The sequence below is a fragment of the Euprymna scolopes genome, chromosome 9 (genome assembly GCF_053919585.1).
Source record: "Euprymna scolopes isolate OS-2025 chromosome 9, ASM5391958v1, whole genome shotgun sequence".
NCBI classification, from domain to species: domain Eukaryota; kingdom Metazoa; phylum Mollusca; class Cephalopoda; order Sepiida; family Sepiolidae; genus Euprymna; species Euprymna scolopes.
Window position 1 is genome coordinate 96,563,743 of NC_136490.1, and position 21,055 is coordinate 96,584,797.

A 21,055-nucleotide genomic window follows, 5' to 3' on the forward strand; every position below is an offset into this window, starting at 1 on the left:
TCACAACTATACTGCAATTCCAATGCAAGTGTATTACTGTAACTAATTGTATATCTTCAACGGAACTTCAATATGACATGATGAGTTTGTGTCAAAATCTGTTGCATATCTGTACGTGAGTATAAAATACATGATATATAATAAAATGAAATATCATGGAGACAGGAAGTGTGAAAAAAAAAAGACAAAAGGCAAAAAAAATTTAACACAGGGATAAATAATCAAAAACAAGAGATTTACTGGTTTCATTTGGGTCAACAAATGTCTTCATAAAGCGTGAAGATTTTAAATCTATTGAAATAATGGCAAAACAATAGGCAAAAGAAACAAAACTTTAAAAAACCGAGAACATGATTAATGAAAACGTCTTTATTGCATGCACTGCTTAATTCTTCTTATTTTTAAAATAAAAATGCTGATCTTTTTTCCTTTTATCCATATAATAAAAATGAAACAAATGTAATCAAATCTGTTTATGCACAAAACATTCGATCATGTGACATAGATTAATTTGGTGCAGTGACCAGGTTTAAATATTGTTTCTAAATGACTGACCTTCGATCTCTCTTTAAGCACTCCCAATTGATTTTCTGCTTTACTGATCGAAGCAATTGTAATGTTTACTTTTTCATGAAGAGGCTTTACTTTAGTGTTCATGATACGGTGATACCTGAAAACAATTAAATCATTTAAAAATTAATTGTACAGTCGAGCAGAAGTGAAAAGGAGTGAAGAAGAAAGAGGGAAGACATTTATAAAAGATTATATGGAAAACAGAAAAAAACTTGAAAGAATGCATAACTCAGAAAGATCGATCACCCTAGTAAAAGACATAATAAACAATACTTGAAATCGTGAAACCAGAAACAAAAAGAAAAGAAAAGTGGGAAGAGAAACAGCTACATGGACGAGTCATAAGAATGGCAAAAGAAAAGAATCACGAAAACATCTGGACATGGCTAAGCAAAAGGACACAGAAAAATGGAATTGCTACTGACAACTGCACAGGACAATGTAATTAGAGCTAACTATTTTAAAGCTGATATAGATGAAGGGCAGGAAAAATGTACATTCCGTGGACAAAGAAATGAAACTGTAAAACACTAAGTCAATGTAGTAAGAACACAATAACAGACACGACTGCATTGGGAGAGCAGTACATTTGGGAAAATTGCAAACGACTATATTTTAAACATACTGGCACAAACAAGAAACAATATAGGAAAATAAAACCCGCAAAATCCTCTGGTACATGAGGGTACAAACAGATAAACTCATTCAAGCAAAGAGACCAGGTGTCATAATACTTAACAAAAAAAAAAGAAAGAAATTGCCAAATTGTAGATTTTACCATCCTAGCAGTCCACAGTGTTTAACGGAGTTCAGACTGTTGACTTGTCTCCTCATTTCTATAGATAAAAGGAATCCTGTTTAGAGAGATCTCCTCTTTGCTTGTTTTTGTAGTTTCTTTTGACAAGGTGGCGGTTTGGTCCAACCTGAGTGTATGTGATTGGAGTAAATTAACATTACTAGCAGAAGTTGTCTTCTTTTGTTCAACAAATGCTGAACCACATTTAACAGAAGAATGGCTTCCTTCACAAAACAACAACCTCTTTTGGCAAATGAAAAGGCATGTGCTGAATAGAAACAAGATATAGGCAAATGGTTGATATTTACAGATTTACCTAAGGAGAAACAGGGCCTCACTGTGCTTATGTTATTACCATAAAATATAAGATAATGTGTTTGACACTTGTCAATAACGCGGAGCAGCAAATGGATTTAATGATATTATTGAGAAATTAGACAAAATTTACTTGCTGAATGGAAATACGATGGCACACATGTCTTATAATGAGTTTTGTCCAACAAAAGTGCAACCGGATTTAATATAGATGAATTTTTGGTACAATGTGAATTTCTGTACGAAAAATTACAGAAATTTTAAATTACTCTAAATTAGCAATAAACTATCATACTTTACTACAATTTTAAATTACTCTAAATTAGTCTAGTCCTTTTTTTTTGTCATTGTTTTTAAATGCAGCAAATATATTGGAGGAAAATGAAAATTAGCAAGCTTGTCATATGCAACAATGAAAAATAAACTATTTTAAAATATTTACTGAAATTTCATCAATGGAATGTAAAACTACCTATGCTATCAAAGAAGAAGGTGAAACAGTAAATTTCAATAGATACAGATACATATTAAAAAACAAAAAAAATAACAGTAAATCCTAAGGACAGACAAGGTAAGATAATGCATTGTTTTAAATATAATTCAACTAAGAATTTTGCCCGAGATTGTACAGGTTTCAATTCTAGAAATAATATCAACAACCAGGTGAACTTTACTTTGTTTAATGTTGATTAATGTTATCAAACATCGATAAATGATTCTTATTCTAATGTAAAAATGTTCAATCTTGTGAGAAAGACACTTGGTATGGATGTGTTAGATTCTGCTTGCTCACAAACTGTTGCGGGAGGGGGGTTTCGTTTAATGTATCCTTTGGTACATTAAATGACCGACATAGGCATTTGATCTAACAGAACATTTTGTATTGAAGATGAAGTGAACGGAAGCGCTATTAAAACAGTTGAATTTTATGTTACAATAGGTAGTATAATAGAGATCAGAGATTATATTGAGGTTAACATTCTAAAAAATGATATATCCCTGTTATTAATTCATAAATCAATGAAAACCAGGAATATTACTAAATTTTAAAAACGCATTTTGGGCAGAGATATTAAATTGCAAACAACTTCTTATAGTCTGCTACTAACTAATATGTGTTTTGAGGTTAAAAAGGTACCAAGCATTGTCTTAAATTGTGAAATTTTAAAAGGATGTTCTTGAGTGGAAAAAAAGGAAGAAGACTGAGAAAAATTACATAAGCAGTTTGTTGATGCATCTAAATAGAAATTACATGTTGATGAATCTAAATAAAGATTACATATTGATGCATCTGAATAAAAATTACATATTGATGCATCTAAATAAAAATTACATGCTGATGCATCTAAATAAAAATTACATGTTGATGCATCTAAATAAAAATTACATATTGATGCATCTAAATAAAAATTACATATTGATGCATCTAAATAAAGATTACATGTTGATGCATCTAAATAAAAATTACATGTTGATGCATCTAAATAAAAATTACATGTTGATGCATCTAAATAAAAATTACATATTGATGCATCTAAATAAAAATTACATGTTGATGCATCTAAATAAAAATTACATATTGGTGCATCTAAATAAAGATTACATGTTGATGCATCTAAATAAAAATTACATGTTGATGCATCTAAATAAAGATTACATGTTGATGCATCTAAATAAAAATTACATGCTGATGCATCTAAATAAAAATTACATGTTGATGCATCTAAATAAAAATTACATATTGATGCATCTAAATAAAAATTACATGTTGATGCATCTAAATAAAAATTACATGTTGATGCATCTAAATAAAGATTACATGTTAATGCATCTGAATAAAAATTACATGTTGATGCATCTAAATAAAAATTACATATTGATGCATCTAAATAAAGATTACATGTTGATGCATCTAAATAAAAATTACATGCTGATGCATCTAAATAAAAATTACATGTTGATGCATCTAAATAAAAATTACATATTGATGCATCTAAATAAAAATTACATATTGATGCATCTAAATAAAGATTACATGTCGATGCATCTAAATAAAAATTACATGCTGATGCATCTAAATAAAGATTACATGTTGATACATCTAAATAAAAATTACATATTGATGCATCTAAATAAAAATTACATATTGATGCATCTAAATAAAGATTACATGTTGATGCATCTAAATAAAAATTACATGCTGATGCATCTAAATAAAGATTACATGTTGATGCATCTAAATAAAAATTACATGTTGATGCATCTAAATAAAAATTACATGTTGATGCATCTAAATAAAAATTACATATTGATGCATCTAAATAAAAATTACATGTTGATGCATCTAAATAAAAATTAAATTGATGCATCTAAATAAAGATTACATGTTGATGCATCTAAATAAAAATTACATGTTGATGCATCTAGATAAAAATTACATATTGATGCATCTAAATAAAGATTACAGGTTGATGCATCTAAATAAAAATTACATGCTGATGCATCTAAATAAAAATTACATGTTGATGCATCTAAATAAAAATTACATATTGGTGCATCTAAATAAAAATTACACATTGATGCATCTAAATAAAGATTACATGTTGATGCACCTAAATAAAAATTACATGTTGATGCATATAAATAAAAATTACATGTTGATGCATATAAATAAAAATTACATATTGATGCATCTAAATAAAAATTACATGTTGATGCATCTAAATAAAAATTACATGTTGATGCATCTAAATAAAAATTACATGTTGATGCATCTAAATAAAAATTACATGTTGATGCATCTAAATAAAAATTGAATAACTTCGATTAAAGGCAGTAAAGCATTTCATGACCAGGAATTTCCGAATCATATGAAAGATGTTTGTGATTCTTGTTCAATTTGCCGAAGGTTTAGAAATCCTCCCCCATCCTCGACCAGTTAAAGGATTGATTCTTGCTAACAGGTTTAATGATACTGTATGTTTGGATTTAAAGGAATATCAACATAACCAATGCTGGATTTTGCACCTAATGGATGAACCCACTAGATAATCGAGTGCTAGATTAATTAAGACCAGAAAAAGCAAAGAAATTATTCACAACATATTTTTAATGTGCATGTCTTATTTTGGAGTTCCCAAACAGTTTTAAAGTGATAATGGAGAATTTAATAATTAGAGCTACCTACAGATGAACGGAAATTCGAATATTGAAACATGCACTGCAGCTGCAGCAAGTCCCTTTGGCAATAGTATTGTGGAACGTCATAATCTAATAATTGTTGAAACAATGGAAAAGCCATAAGATGATTAAAATGTGAGCCAGAAAAAACTTTGGCTTGGGCTGTTAGTGCCAAAAGAATGCACTTCAAAATCATTCTTGATATATGAGTCAAATAGTAACATCCCATCAGTTTTGTAATGATCGATTACCTGCAATGAGTAGAAGAAAGGAATAACCGTTTTTTCTTCAATTCATGAGAACACAACCAAAACTAAGAGGAAAATATAACCATTAGTTAAATATAAAACCAGAAATGAAGACTCACTTTGTGTCAATTGGTATCATGTTGATCAATGGAGAAAACTTTCTTAAATAACAGAGGGAATAGGTAATCAGCAATATGCAGTTTTGTTTATTTCTGAATAAGAATAAGGAGATATAATTGGTGCAAAGAAAAAGGAATTTTGAAATTATGAAAGTTCATTAGTATGTATATATATATGTAATGGGGTATATACATTAGTATGTATGTATATATGTAATGGGGTATATATTTAATTGCTGCCCACATCAGCAATATGTGGCACAAGGCCGGAAAGTGGGAATCCCGCAGGCTCCCCTAAAGAAGGGGCACTCCTGCAATTTTAAAAATTTCCTGAGTAACCCCGTCGGCATTCCCCGGTCGGGGCGCCTCAGGTAGCAAGCAATAAACTTGCCCCACCGGAAAGCCCGGTGGCAAGGCCTGGGAGGGTGGGCCTCCTAGGTATTAGCCAGAGGCCTACCTCAGTCCAACAGGTGCTGGGCCGGTTCCCGGCCCCTCACCTCTTGGGCTGAGTGTCAAGTGACGAATCCTTAATGTGTACTACCCTGTCTCCCTGCAGCCGAAGCCACTAGGAGACACATCCCATCACAACAGACAAAGTAATGGGGTATGATCCTACACAGTCGGACGATTCTATTTATAAACGATGCTGCTATGAACTGACGAATCGAATTAATTCACGTTCTGCTACCAACCAATCAGAAACCAGAATTGCTTCATAAATATTAAACCTTTTCTGGAGCAATTTCACATGTTTCCCCCCCCCCCGTCTCGACACGGTAAGAATATTTTGCTCTATGGAACTGTCTACTGCAAACAAGTCACCTCTCAAAACTTGTTTAGAACAACGAACCATCGGAAACTGTTCTGTCTACTACAAACCAGTCACCTCTCAAGACTTGTTTAAAACAATGAACCATCGGAAACTGTTCTGTCTACTGCAAACCAGTCACCTCTCAAGACTTGTTTAAAACAATGAACCATCGGAAACTGTTCTGTTTACTGCAAACCAGTCACCTCTCAAGACTTGTTTAAAACAACGAACCATCTGAAACTTTTATAAAACTAAACATGGCTTACACTTCTAGAATATACATATATATATATATATATATATATATATATATATGTGTGTGTGTGTGTGTGTGTGTGTGTGTGTGTTATATAAAATTTGCGTCTGTTCAAACCTTTTCATCCTAAATGCGATGCAATAATGCACAACGCAGAAAATATACACAAATGTGTGTATATATATACACACATTGATTGCCTCATAGTGCACTTAGTCAACAATACTTAGTCTATATTGCACTGTAGAGAACCTACTGTTGATTTTATAAAAGATATAATGGCTTGACATAGTTTAAAATATAAAAGTCAAGTTCAATTGTGCTCTAAATAGAAATATTCATTTTGAACGCTCGCCTGTCATATCAAAGAACCTACTGTTGATTTTATATGACTGGCCTTAATGTTTGTGCAACGATAATGGCTAGAATTTTAGTTTAAAATGAAAAAGTCAGGTATATTGGTGCAATTGCGCTTTAAACAGAAACATTCATTTAGAACGTGCCCTTGTCATGCTAAAGAACCTACTGTCGATTTTATATGTCAGGCCTTTCTGTATGTGTGCAAAACTGTATATAACGGGAAAAAATATGACAAAAAGATAATGAAGTCCTGTTGCACTAATAATAACGAAGGTAATCAAGAAGAGTCTCAACTTAAAAACGGATTCTCCAACATGCAGCTGTGAGACGATGCATCTTGTATTGTAACCAACCCCGGTTATGATGTGGTAGGTGGAGATTCTTGATTTTACCTCAGTATTTCTGCAAGGTAATATGTTGGAAAGAGAGGTATCTCTTAGACCAAAATCTGATGTGTGTATAGAATCACGGGTATGGAAGCTGAAAAGATGCATTTATGGTTTTAATGATGCACCTTGTTCATGGAGCAAGCGATTTAACTCGTTTGAAGGGAATGGTGAGTGCATACGACAATGCCACTAGTGACTTGATAGGCATTCTGGCAATGCATGTAGATGATTTCATATTCTATGGAAATTATCTATTTCAGAGAATTGAAAAAGATATTTAAAATTCGAAAGCATTAAAGCAGAATGTGTAAATTTCGGGAATTGAATGTTAAGCAAACAAAATATGGCATTATTATAACTCAAAATCTATATGCTCAAGTGAAACCCCAATAGACATAAAGAAAGGAAGATCATTAAGGAAAATTTATGAATTGAGTCAAGATGAAAAGATAGAGCTAAAGAGATTTAATCAATTTGCAAAGGTTATCAAAAGAGGTGGAGACTACGGGAAATCTAGGGACACTTGCTGTCATCTAGACTCCTAAGAACACTACCGGTTGTTGACAGAAATAAATCTTTGATAATGGCTTGTGTGAAAACTCTTAGTGAGTACAATAATAATAATAATAATAATAAGAAGAAGAAGAAGAAGAAGAAGAAGAAGACGAATTGGACCAAATAAGGCAAAGAAAAAGAAAAAAGTCAGAAGAGTCATCTATACGTAACAGTTTCACATCATCTATTTTCATGAATAATTTATGCATTTCTCTGTATATGAGAATTATGTCTTCTGTATGTAATATTATGCCTTGCTTGTTTTGTCGATGTATTTATAGTTTATTGTAGGCAAACTATTAATAAATGAAATGTTCTTGTCGACCACAGCCTTTTAAATCTTTTATAGTATAATACTGTTCAGTAATACTTATAAACTCTTAGCAACTCACACACTGTTAAGAATAAATGTAATTTCTTGTAAGACTATAAGATATTCTAATTCTTCATCTATATCATATGGGATTAGCATGGATTTTATCAACATATACGTATGTTATAAATGTTTGAAATTTCAAAAACATTGTCCAGGAACTTATTTTCTTTTTAATTAGACAACTTGCAAACAAATTCTCCAAAAGTTACCTGATTGATTTTTAACTGTTTTGTTTAATTTTCCAGTTATTTAATGCTAAATCTAAATACTTCGGTAACACTTTTTATGCATCAAATTCTTAATACCTAAAACTATTTATTCATAGTGTTTTCTTTAACTATTGATCATGGAAATTTATATGACGCAGTTTTATGCCTGGGCAAATTATTTAATCTATAGACTATGATTTCAGATCATTATTGTATTCGAAAGTAATCTAATTTATAAAACGCACTATGTCTTTCAGTTTGTATGTCCGTCTGTCTGTCTCCATATTTTCAAACTCTATCTCTTCCGAAACTAAAAGTCGTAGAGCAGCACTAGGAACCTCAAATGATTGGATTTTTATGGACTGCTCTTTTATGGGTCTTTAACCGGTTAAAATAATTTTATGAGGGCAAAATTGAAAAAATCGTTGTACATTTTGTACATTCATCTTAGTTAATTTTTATCAGTTTATATGTGTGTTACGTTGGTACAGTGGTAATGTCTCCAGCTTTTGTTGTATATTATAGATTATATTAACAGAGAGATGTATTAAAACGTGGCATGTGTTATCTAGTGGATGTGACATATTGTTCTTTTAATGGACAGATAATAAACGTATAAATCGTATGTATGTTGTTTAGCCAGGAGGATATGATATTGACGTGTAACTGAGTCATGTTGTATCAGACTTATCACACGGGAATATTTTACAGTTCATATATAAGAAGAATAATATATGCTTCATACCTTTTTTCTTGAAGAGTTCTCCTATCTTCCTGCTGCTCCATGATGAACCATGAAACAACCAGCATCATCCAATTGAGACATGTTCTTAATTGTGAAACCACAAAACAACTCTTTATATTTATATAATATAAATTTATTACAGTTGTCTCAAATGGTTTTCACAGGATCTGCAGTTTGTCTACATTTTCTATACTTACAGCCTGCTCCCTAGCTGTCTGTCCACACCTGTCTATATCGTCTGTCCGTTTTGGTGGTCAAACCTCAACTCACTGAATCTCTCCAAAACTAACTACACCACGTGTTCCTTTACGTCACCTCATTATGCGTCTCCGACCAACCTAATGTCCCCATCTAGTTATTTGTTTATCCAAACCTAAAATAATGTTTACATCTATTTTCTATTTTCGCATTCCTATTGCGATTCCACGTCAATCATCTCTTCCCCAATTTAATTGCTTATTCTTCTAATCATAATAACTGATCCAGCAACCATCCCTCATCAAATCAATTAATAATAATAATAATAATAATAATAATAATAATAACAACAATACGAATAATAATAATGTTTTGACCCTTGGCCTTGCTTGCCACAGTTAACACAGATGCTACGCTATGATCACAGCCTAAAAGGGTCATAACATTACACTTTGAATGCTAGTTTTGCTTTCAGTTTCGATTCTAGCTGATGGCATCCAAATATTTTTTTTTTACTTTTGAAATCACAGCTCTATAATAATATATATAAAATCTGGACAAATTAAAATATCATCTTTAAGCGTATTTTACAACTGGTCAAAGCCGCCCCCCTCCTTGTTAACTAAAGATGAACCTATCACTTCCAAAAGCTCTTCAATTTGGCACCTTACCACCTGATGCAGTTTAATATCAAGCCCATGAAAATCCAATTCATAATTTAATTATTTAGCAATAAGTGCCCTCAGTTGGTATGTGCTCTCTGTAGATATGCACTGGCAATGAAATATGAAACCCATCCAATATGAAAAATAATATAAAAATAAAGAAATAAATGCAAATTTATCGGGGCTTCAGGTGACAGTATAAAAAAGACGTTTATTTTGTTTTGTGGCAGTGACATTATCTTGTTCATATGAGGTTGCTGTCAGTTGGGAAGAGGACAAAAAGACAAAATATGATGGCTGCTTGAAAAGAAGTGAGCAAGTGGTAGGAGAGTAAAAGTCTCTTAAGTATAACACAGAGAGTTAAGAAGAGTTTTGACCTTTTTTCTTTCTTTCTCTGCTTTGAGAATAATCTAACGTTTTGTCAAACATGAACACAACTTCAACGTCAAAAGAATTTACGTGACTAAAAACTCCAGACAATCTTTCACGTATACTAATATGCTTTTGTTATTGTTATTTTTAACTTTAGTTCGCCTCAAACAAATCATAAACCACTGAAGTGTAAAGAGTTACTGCCATAGGATCGAGCTTTATATGGAATATTTTCGTTGAGAGAGAGATACAAGTGTATTCAGTGGAAGTACTTGTGAAATAAATACTGGAATTAAACATTGATGGTGTGACGTAGAGTGGAGTGTGACATGCAGTAACCTTTTATTTGCTTTTTATTTACTGTGGTTTCTCTGCATTACTCACCTTAACACATTGATGACCCATTCGCAGAGAATTCCACAAGCCGAATTCTCTGACACTTGTGTCACATGATCAGGCTTGAATGTTGGCTTATTAGCATATTCTTCAACTAACTCCATGGCTGAAACTGGAAGTGCGTAGTCATCAAATGTCATCAGTTCACCAACGAATCTAAACAAAAAACATAATAATTGTAAAAAAAAGTATGTGGTTCACTTTGCAGACACATTAATGAAGTGTTAAATTATTGTCTACTGAAATGTGCCAAAGTCAATTTCTAATATATAAAACAATTTTCTTGAGTCGTCTTCATTAATATGCATATACAAGGGAGAATAAAAGCAAAGCATGTTAGTAAATGAATGACCCGTTCCCTGTTGATTGCAGTGTAATGTGTACTTCTAGGAGGGTTTATCTTTTTGTTAAGAATTCTTTCTAGATCGATGTTGTGTACTTACTGGAAGGAGTACATTAAGGTTGGCAACGTCATTAAGTAACAGTGTTTCTGAGGAACAGACTGGGTTCAAACTTGGCATGCCCAGGTTGTCAGCCCGTGTTGTTAATCATTAGGTCATCGTGACCTCCCAGCTGCTGCTGCTGCTGCTACTGCTATGGTACCTCTGCTACTATTACTGTTGTTGCTGCTTGTAGCACTGCTGCTACAAAAACTATCAATAGACGATAAAGTCCGAGTATGCTAATTACTGTATTAGCCACATCAATCACATTAATATATAGAAGCTAAGCTAATGAATGTTTGTTTCTCTAAGATTTTTTGCTATATACTTGCTATCACACAAAATACAAGACAAAATATTCCTTAGTTTTGGTATTTAGTAATGTTTGAAAAAGTTCCTGTTTATTGCTCTAATTAGCTGTAGCTTGCAAATAACTGACCAAGTGATCTATTGCTTACATAGTTTCAGTAAATCAGTTTCACCCTCTATTACTGCAAATTGTGTGGCCCACCTTTCCTCTGATTTTATACAGTGCCTATCATTTTCGCCCTCCCCACCACATCTTTCTCACTATTATCAATCAAATCTAATAAAACTATTAAGCTCGAGATGGTAATTATAAACAAAAAGAAATATCACCATAAGTTGTCATACTATTTAATCCATAGTGAGAAAGAGCAAAAGGAGAGAGAGAGAGAGAGAGAGAGAGAGAGAGAGAGCGAGAGAAAGATAGCAGACAGAAAGACATTTTGTTTATTATTTAACTGGCTTTGCAAACTTAAATTAATCTCTGACTGACATTCATTATTTTAAGGTAATAATAATAATAATAATAATAATAATAATAATAATAATAATAATGTTCTAAACTTGCCCAAAAGAGTAAAAACGACGCCATGACAAATTATGTGCAAATCTGCATTGGAGTTTGTGCCAGACCTTTGGAATCCATGCGAGGAACAAGTGGTTCTAACATCACTCAGAAGCGGTAGTGGAAAATGAGGAAGTTAAGATTCTCTGGGATTTCATGGTTCATAGGAAATCAGATATTGTAATTGGGAATAAAACAACCAATGAATGCAAAATTATTGCTGTGGCTTCCCAAGCGACTTCAACTTAGTAGGCAAGAAGAATGAGAAACTACAGAACTATCAGAAACTGAGAGTGGAGATCGTTAGATTCTGGAAAAAGTAAACTTCCATCGAGCCAATCATCATGAGTGCGTTTGGCTCTGTTTCAGATGATCTTCAGAAACAGTTGAACTCCTTAAGAATCGAGTACAACATCACCGTACTCCAGAAGTCGGTTGTGCTTGGCATAGCAAACATTCATACTTTAGATGCTTTCCATCTAACTTAAATATGCTCACTAGCTTTTGTGTAAAAACCCGCTCTTGAGTGAAAAATTAACTGGTGTAAAGCATCACATCATGTTAACGAGTATAATAATAATAATAATAATAATAATAATAATAATAATAAATAATAATAATAATAATAACCAAGAAGAAACTAGACATGCTAATAAACACAATCAGAATCTCCAGTGAGGATATCCAAATGGAATTTAGTATGGAAAAGTGTGCACTACTGAGAATGGGAAAACTGGAAGCAACGGAAGGTTTGGTACTGCTTAACCAAACAGATATGAGGGCATTAAGTAATTAAGATAGCTACCAATATTTGGGAGTTCTGGAAGCAGACACAATCAGAGCAGCAGAAATGAAAGAGAAAATTTGAAGGGAATACCTAAGAGGAACAAGAAAAGTTCTCAAAACTAGACTATATAGCAGAAACTTAATAAAAGGTATAATCACATGGGCATGGGCAGTATCATTAGTAAGATAGTCTGAACCGTCCTATAGGCTAGACCAAAGAAGAACTGAGGCATCTCAACCAAAAAACTAGGAAACTCATGATTATGCACAATGTACTACATCCAAAGGATAATAGTGAGCGACTCTAATTGAAAAGGAAAAATGGGGAAAGAGGGCTCGTTTGTACAGAAGACTGTGTAAATGACACAAAAAAGAGAATTAGAAAAATACAGAACAAAAATGTAGAACACCAAAAGAATAATTGCCACACCAAGAGACACTGAAAAAACAAACAAAATAGAAAAAGAAAGAGGCGAAGGATAAGATGAGAAAAGAAAAACAGAAAGGGAAACAGCTAAATGGACGATTTATAAGGATGACAAAAGATGAGACTAACGAAAAGACTTGGACATGGCTACAAAAAGTTAACTTAGACAAAGAAACTGAATCCCTAATAGAGCAGCACAAGATAACACAATCAGACCCAAACATATTAAAACAAGGATTAACAAGATGTAAAAAAACAGCAAATGTAGGCTCTGTGGACAAAGAGATGAAACAATAAACCGCATAATACGCAAATGCAGCAAACTAGCCCAAAAAGAATATAATTGTAGACATTATCAAGTGGGGAAGGCAGCAAAATTGTGCAGACAACTGAATCTTGAACACTCTGACAAACTGGCAGTAGTATTTGAAAATGAAAGTCACAAAATTCTATGGTACATGGATATACAAATGGATAAATGCATTCAAGCAAGAAGACTAGATGTCATAATAGTTAACAAGAAAGAAAAGTTCTGCCAGATTGTAGATTTGCCGTTCCAGCAGACCACTGAGAGAAGAGTAAGGAGACAGAAAAATTAAGCAAATACGCGGAACTGGCGAAAGAGCTCAAAGGAAGATGAAGAAAGTCAAGATAACACCACTAATAGTAGGAGCACTAGGAACAATACTAAAAAAACTTAGAAAAAAGAATGGGAGAGATATATAATGGATAACAATAATGAAAACGGCTGAAATATTAAGGAAAACCCTTGAATGTGCAGACTAATACACATGATTGTGCCATATTTAATACGGCACAATCACGTCGACACATCAGTTCCCCCACATCACCAAAGTTAAGCAACATTGAGCCTGACCAGTACAATATGGGCGACCATTTGGGAATAGTAGGCGCCGTATCTACCATGAGGTACAATACAAGGTTGAGAAACTGGCTAAGTCTATCCTTCTCTCGAGGGTAGATGGGACTCTCTTAAGCCATGGAAGGCACCCCATCTAGTGATGGCGACACAATAAAAAAATACCCTTGATAGCCCTGGTGAAGCATCAAGTATTCAGCTAATTACAAGATTTGAATTACACTACAAACTCGTAAGTTCAATCTCGGCTGCGGCCACGCTGGATGGATCACAACAGTTACTAGCCTTTGTTCATAGAAAAATAATCTTGATTAATATCACATTTTTTATACGATCTACAGGCATATACAGGCCGGACATGTAGAAACTGCTACAGCTGCAAAACATAAAGGATCATCACTGCCTTCCCTTTACTTTACTTATTTATTTTTCTTTTGGGGGGGGAGGTGTTACTATAAACTGACGCCACAAAACTGATGCCACACCAAATAATCGAGTATGATCAAGGATCATGGAAAGACTGAGGGGAAAAAGCACTAGCCAGACCTCCACTGGATGAGTGTAAAGAAAATTAGGACCTTGGAGAGGCTTATCACCACCCAAAATGCCAGTAGAGACCAATGGTCGCTGCCAATGAAAAGTCAATGCTAAGTGGCTGTTGCGATAACGCAAATTCATCTGCAAAGGTAATCTAAAAAGGTAGAGACTACTGGAAGTCTGGGGAGACTTGTTGTCACTCAGACTGCTGAGAACAAAACACGTTGTTTTCAAAGAGAAATCTGTGATAATGGCCTGTCGAGTAAAGAATAATTATTATTATTATTATTATTATTATTATTATTAGTAGTAGTAGTAGTAGTAGTAGTAGTAGTAGTAGTAGTAGTAGTAGTAGTAGTAGTAGTAGTAGTAGTAGTAGTAGTAGTAGTGATGTTATCAATACCACCATCAACAAGAGTAAATTGTACAGATAAATAAAGGACGCAATTTTAGAACTTACTTCGGGTCAATCTATTAAAATATAAATGCGGAAATAATGACAATATCTAGAGACGTAACGGTTATTCCCCTTTGATCTCCTCGTTAGAGTTATGTCCCTTGTACTGTGAATCTATTTTTCGTTATAACAGCGAAATTCTCTACCAAAATGCCCGGCGATCTATCAATTCTCTTTTTGTGTCAATGTTCTTTTCAAATAAAAGTGTATTTATGCTTTAGTGGAAGAGTTTGGTGTTATTTATTTAAAATGATCATCCATTTTCTTGCTCAATATTCTATTTAATTAGATGCGGGCAGTTACATTCTTCATCTTGACTTTCATACAAAACCAGTCACCTTCCATCTCTCTCTCTCTCTCTCTCTCTCTCTCTCTCTCTCTCTCTCTCTCTCTCTCTCTCTCATATATATATATATATATATATATATATATATATATATATATATATAATGTTTATCTTACCAACATTATTGGTTACATATGTGCTTACATATTTCAGTGGAATCTCAATTTAGAGAAAACCACCTCATCAGACAAAAAAAGTGCTGATAAGATGAGTTTTTCTAAATTAAAATTCCACTGAAACATGTATGCACATATATGACCAATAATGTTAGACTAATAATCATACTGTATACCTACTCTGTCCTCCATTGAGCACTCTTAAATTATCACAGGAGTTTTAGTGGATCTATATCTAGGAAATTAAACTATACAACCATATATATATATATATATATATATATATATATATATATATATATATATATATATATATATATGGGGGGTATGTATGTATTCTAAAGGGATGTAACTATTTTCCTTATCGTGCTTATCTCAAAGATATTATGCTTTGTCGCTTGTATTTGGTTTCAGAAAGCAGATTTCAATAGAAATGTGTCTGTAGCGTCGATATGTAAACATCGACGTACAAAATCAAAATGACAAAGCGTGTTTGTATGCATATTGTTTGCACATACTCTATGCTAAATAAAAATAAATAATCATATTTTTGATTAATCAGAAAAATTTCTGAATTTATTTGATATGATTTTTCTGGAAACTACCCAAATTCTTTAAAAGGGCCAGATTTTCTTTCAATAAACCAGTCGACTCGAATCTGTGGATTGGTATCGCTATAACATTCCTCTCCATTGACGCTCACAATGTTAACAAACATATAGGCACATGCACAACTCATCGACTTATGCTCATCTGTCAATCTGTTAAACCTTATTCATTGAAATATTCCCAAGTCTTATCATTGAAATATGTTCTAACATGAATAGCAAAAAAACAGTGACTCTTAAAAACAACTTTCAATGAGTTAGAATTTGTATAAAATGAGCAGAGAAGTTTTGAATATGATTTTCCTGACCCCTAAAACTGACGGTTCTTAATTAATCGATCCAGAGTTCTTCTAATGTCTCAGCTATTGAATCCCTTGTTTTTACAAGAACTCTAAAATATTCAAGACCATTCTATGTTTTTCTATTGCTGTAGACTTTCCATTTTAAACTTCTATAAATTATCTCTTTTGTAACCCATTATTTTGTTGTGTTTACCATATTACAATGTCTATTTTTTCTCACATTTGATTATAAAACCTGCAAATCTTTTTTTACTGAAAATATTTCTCTGAAGCCGTCTTATCCCCAAAATAGTTCTCCATTTACAAAACAGGCTAAAGTATAACCCAAGAGCCTGTCATAAACACATCCCTAAAAATTAATAACCGCTTCCCCATAACTGGTGATCGAGTCGGCTATATGTCACAACACTCTTAAATCATTATCCTAATTATATACGTATATTCTTCTGACAGTTTTAAATATATTACTAAATATTATTGTTGATCTATACCCAGTGGCGTAGCTAGATCTTTTGCCGCCCGGGGCGGTAGTAAAATTTGCCCCCCCCCCGGAATTTTGGTGCCCGGAAAATTCGTCCCTTTTTTGCTAGGTAGGAAAACTGGTCCATTATTATTAAGTTAACATTTATTCTGTAGTTGCTTAATTTTCATACCTTGCGAAAATTAGTTCTACGGTATCTAATTTTCCGAAATTCAATTAAATTAAAATTAAAATATGAAAACTGATTTTTAATATTTTTTATTCATTTGAGATTTTATCTGTTTTCCTTTTGTTTTAAGTAGATGGTGGGGGTTGCCCGGGGTGATTTTGTCTGATCCCCCAGCTAGCAATTGTAAAGTTTACAAGGAGTTATAAAATGTATGCTACAAAAACAAACGTTTGATACTTTCAAAGTCTTAGCCTCATGAATTGGACAGTAATAAAATTAATGAATTCAAACTTTCACATCTAATGTTATTTCCTCTTTGATGTCGGTGTATATACACCCAAATATCCAACTTTCTTTTCGCACCTATTCGATAAAAATTTATATGAAAGTTCCCCTTTAAGTATGAAATCTTTCTGAGGTCATTTCGTTTTTTTGGTGCTTGGCCGAAGCCTGGGCTTGGCCCTATGCTGTTAGTTCAGCCGGTCACTGAGTATATCTCCAGAAATAATTAATGCTTGCATTTTTTTAACTTAGTGATTGAAATGAATTAAAGCAATTTATTCTCAATTAATGGAAATTTTGAAAACTCCAAACTGTTAAACTATTTATCAAGTAATAATTTACAATTGCGTTTGGAGTTTTCAAAATTTCCATTAATTGAGAATAAATTGCTTTAATTCATTTCAAGATCGGTTTTTAATGTAGAGAAAGTTCAACCTAGATTAAAACAAAAAAAATTGCCTCAATCTTGAAGGATATATTATATATATTTGTTTATATATATATATGTATATGTATGTATGTACATGTATGTATGCATATATGTATGTATATATTTATATTATATATGTATATATACATATATATATACATATATATGTATGTATATATGCGTATTTATATATGTGTATGTGTGTATATATGTATATATGTATATATGCACGTATGTATGTATATATGCATATGTATGTATAAATATATGTGTATATGCACATATATAGTTATAAAATAAATACGTATTTATTATAATGATCCCATAATGTTGAGCATAATGAGAGCCGAAAACGGCAAACGGCTGTAAGCGAATATAGCAATGGTCTTGTTTAAAATTAAATCTTGTGTACAATTAGAGCTGAGGTCGGTTTGGCAACGACTGCCGATTGTTCCCATTTACTTGCCTCTCCACGAGGGCAGAGTTAGACACAAGGCTGGTTTTTAATGTGGGGAAAATCCAGCTCCACAAAAAGGGGCACTCTGGATAGGAACAAAAATAAAAATTCTCAGTCATGAACGATTTCCCCATACTGACCGACGACAGAAAAGGAGAAGTGTATCATTAGAACAGATACTACACTGTGATATCAGCCCAAAGGCTGCTAATTGTTGTTAAAATATTTCTCCCTCGCTCTCTCAGAAGGTCGGATTTCGTTCCTAGCTGGAAGTAGTTGCTAAAGTCTAGCCGCACCGATGAGCTGTAAATGTAAGATTTTTTGTTAGCTTTTGTTTATTTTTATTTATTTTTTTCTACTTTCTATTTTTACTCTCTCAAAATGCCGCCCCCTGACATATGCCGCTCGCAAAATAGGGACACCTTTTTGCGATTCCAATAACTACAAAAGTTCCCATTTTTTACAACCTTTCGATATAAAATTTCAGATTTTTTGTTAGCATTTTTTTCGATTTTCCCCTTTTACCATCTCAAAATGTCGCCCCCCCCCCATGCAACTCCGCTGACGCTCAGAAAATAGGGACACATTTTTTCTGATTCCGATACCCACCAAAATTCCGATTTTTTACAACCTTTTTGGTATAAAATTTCATATTTTTTGTTAACTTTTGTTTATTTTTATTTATTTTTTCTACTTTCCATTTTTACCCTCTCAAAATGCCGCCCCCTCAGGTGTGCCGCCCGGGACGGACCGCTCCCCCCCCCTTCCCCCTAGCTAAGCCAGTGTCTATACCTATTAATAACCTATTTGGCATGATAGTAAGAATATTTACTGATGGGCTATGAGACTGGGGTTCAATCTCGGTCAAATTATTTCGAAGACTTAAAAAATGTGACTTGATGCTCTATTACAAAACACTCAATATTATATGGGGGGGAGGGTCAAGGGAAAGTGGAGTAATCCTGGGAATGGTGTGGTGCCTTCACTTACACCTCGGAAAATGGAGTGTTCAGGTCACCATCAACTATAGCCGGTCACTTAGCTTTTAGCTTAACTTATACCTAAGATTTTTCATCCAAATTCATTTTTATGTATTCATCCTGTGTGCCTCACAAGATCACGCAAATAATCAACACGATCATACTAGAAATGAAAAGAACATTTTTTTTAATGTTGTCGAGACAAAAAAGGGAGATGTATTTCTACGTATCATTCAATGTATTCGAGAACAATATTCTTTTGTTGTAACTTCATATTGTTTCTTAACATATTTTTCATCCGGTTATGTTCATTAATATTGTTTCTGTACTATTCTTTCATAAATTTTTTTGTTGTTTCATTGTTTCTTAAAATGAAAAAATTATTTCTAAAAATCACCCCCCAACATCTAAAAATAGGTTGAAATTGATTATCTCCCTTGATATGAAAATTTCACATTCTAAAGAAAGAGGAGAGGTGATGTGACATTATGAGCTTGGTATAAAAGCACTTTAGGTTCCTCATTTATTCCCGTTTCTGATAAAATAAAAGAGGCGCTTATGTCGTAAACATGTTCATCTTTAAATAGCAAACTGTGGAAACAGAGGGATAAGGTGCCACGACTAGCATGCATCAGTTCAAGGAAACAGTGGCTGCAGATGGCCGTAAATCTAAAACTGTTTGAATTCAAGGCGAGAATTATAATTATGCAAAAAAGGTGCTGCTGGTAATTAAAATAGATAAATAAAAAGCTTTTGCTCAAAGATCAGTTTGTTTTTAGATGCCACGTCATCCGCATGTATTTTGAATAGGCGTCAGCTTATCTCTTGTTTTTTGCACTGTTCTCACTGAAGAGAAGAAAGAGCTATTGCTGATATTAAGCGCGAACGTCTTTCCTGCTGTTGATGAAGAGGAGAAAAAGAGAATAATCCAACTCTCTGCATGAATAATGAAAGCTGGCATTCTTTGTGTTTTTTCAATACTAAATAATTTGCATGATTGAAATATGAATTAATTAAGCAAACATATATTTCACAAACTCTACAAGAGTTAGTAAATCCTTTATTCTAAAACAAACTTACCTTTCAATGTTAGCCATTATTCGCTTAGCTCCTTTGTGCCATGTCAGATCAGCTGATGGTGATTTTACTGAAATATATTTTTTAAATATATATATATATTTTGAATTCTTGGCTTCGTTGAGTAAAAGAATATTCATAGAGTGCTTGATTCTTTAATAATAAGAATGTAATATTTATTCATTTATAATGCTACACATAATCAGATAAACACGGTGCCTTAGGTTTTAAACTGGAGGAACAGATCTATGCGAAAAAATACTCGAGATAACTCAGTATTTTTAGTCTTGGACCAGTCTCCTAGCTTGAAACCTAAGGTACCATTTTGATCTGAACTTCTGTAAAATTATAAATAAATGCATATTCTAATATGATAGTGGGAGAATTCGTATGCTCTTTAATTATTATTCACAAATGTGTGATTGTTTTATTTAACAGAAAAAGCTAAATGAATTTGAATAAAATTAAATCCTATAACAGAGACATGACACTGCTATATATCTCTACTTATACAAAAAGTAATTTTTCATTTCTGATATTTTTTGTTATGGCAATGCCCCCCAAAAATGGCAATGCAATATGTGGGAAACACTGTGGACACGAGTTAGTGTAAACTCGTATCCACAGTGTTTCTCACAAACTGCATTGCCATAGCCCTCACACGCAACTCCTTCACACTATGCACAATGCTTCAAACAAACTACAACATCTTTCCTTTTTTGTTTTTGTTGTTCTTTTTTTTGGCAATCAAATCTCCATTTCTTTCGTCATATGTTAAAATTCCATCAATCTACCATAAATACCATTCAAGTTAAAACCCCTCAGTGACTTTTTGGCCACCCT

The 21,055-nt window shown here is 32.9% G+C and overlaps 1 protein-coding gene across 1 annotated transcript in view; it reads right to left on the reverse strand.

The window, feature by feature from the left end:
- LOC145284632 (dynein beta chain, ciliary-like) overlaps positions 1-21,055 on the reverse strand; it is a 309,431-nt gene that overhangs the window by 141,179 nt on the left and 147,197 nt on the right. The window contains exons 31-33 of the mRNA XM_080133537.1: positions 20,216-20,282; positions 10,552-10,719; positions 556-670 (exon numbers count right to left, since the gene is read on the reverse strand). Coding sequence (XP_079989663.1) covers positions 556-670; positions 10,552-10,719; positions 20,216-20,282 — 350 coding nt within the window. The remainder of the gene's footprint in view (positions 1-555; positions 671-10,551; positions 10,720-20,215; positions 20,283-21,055) is intronic.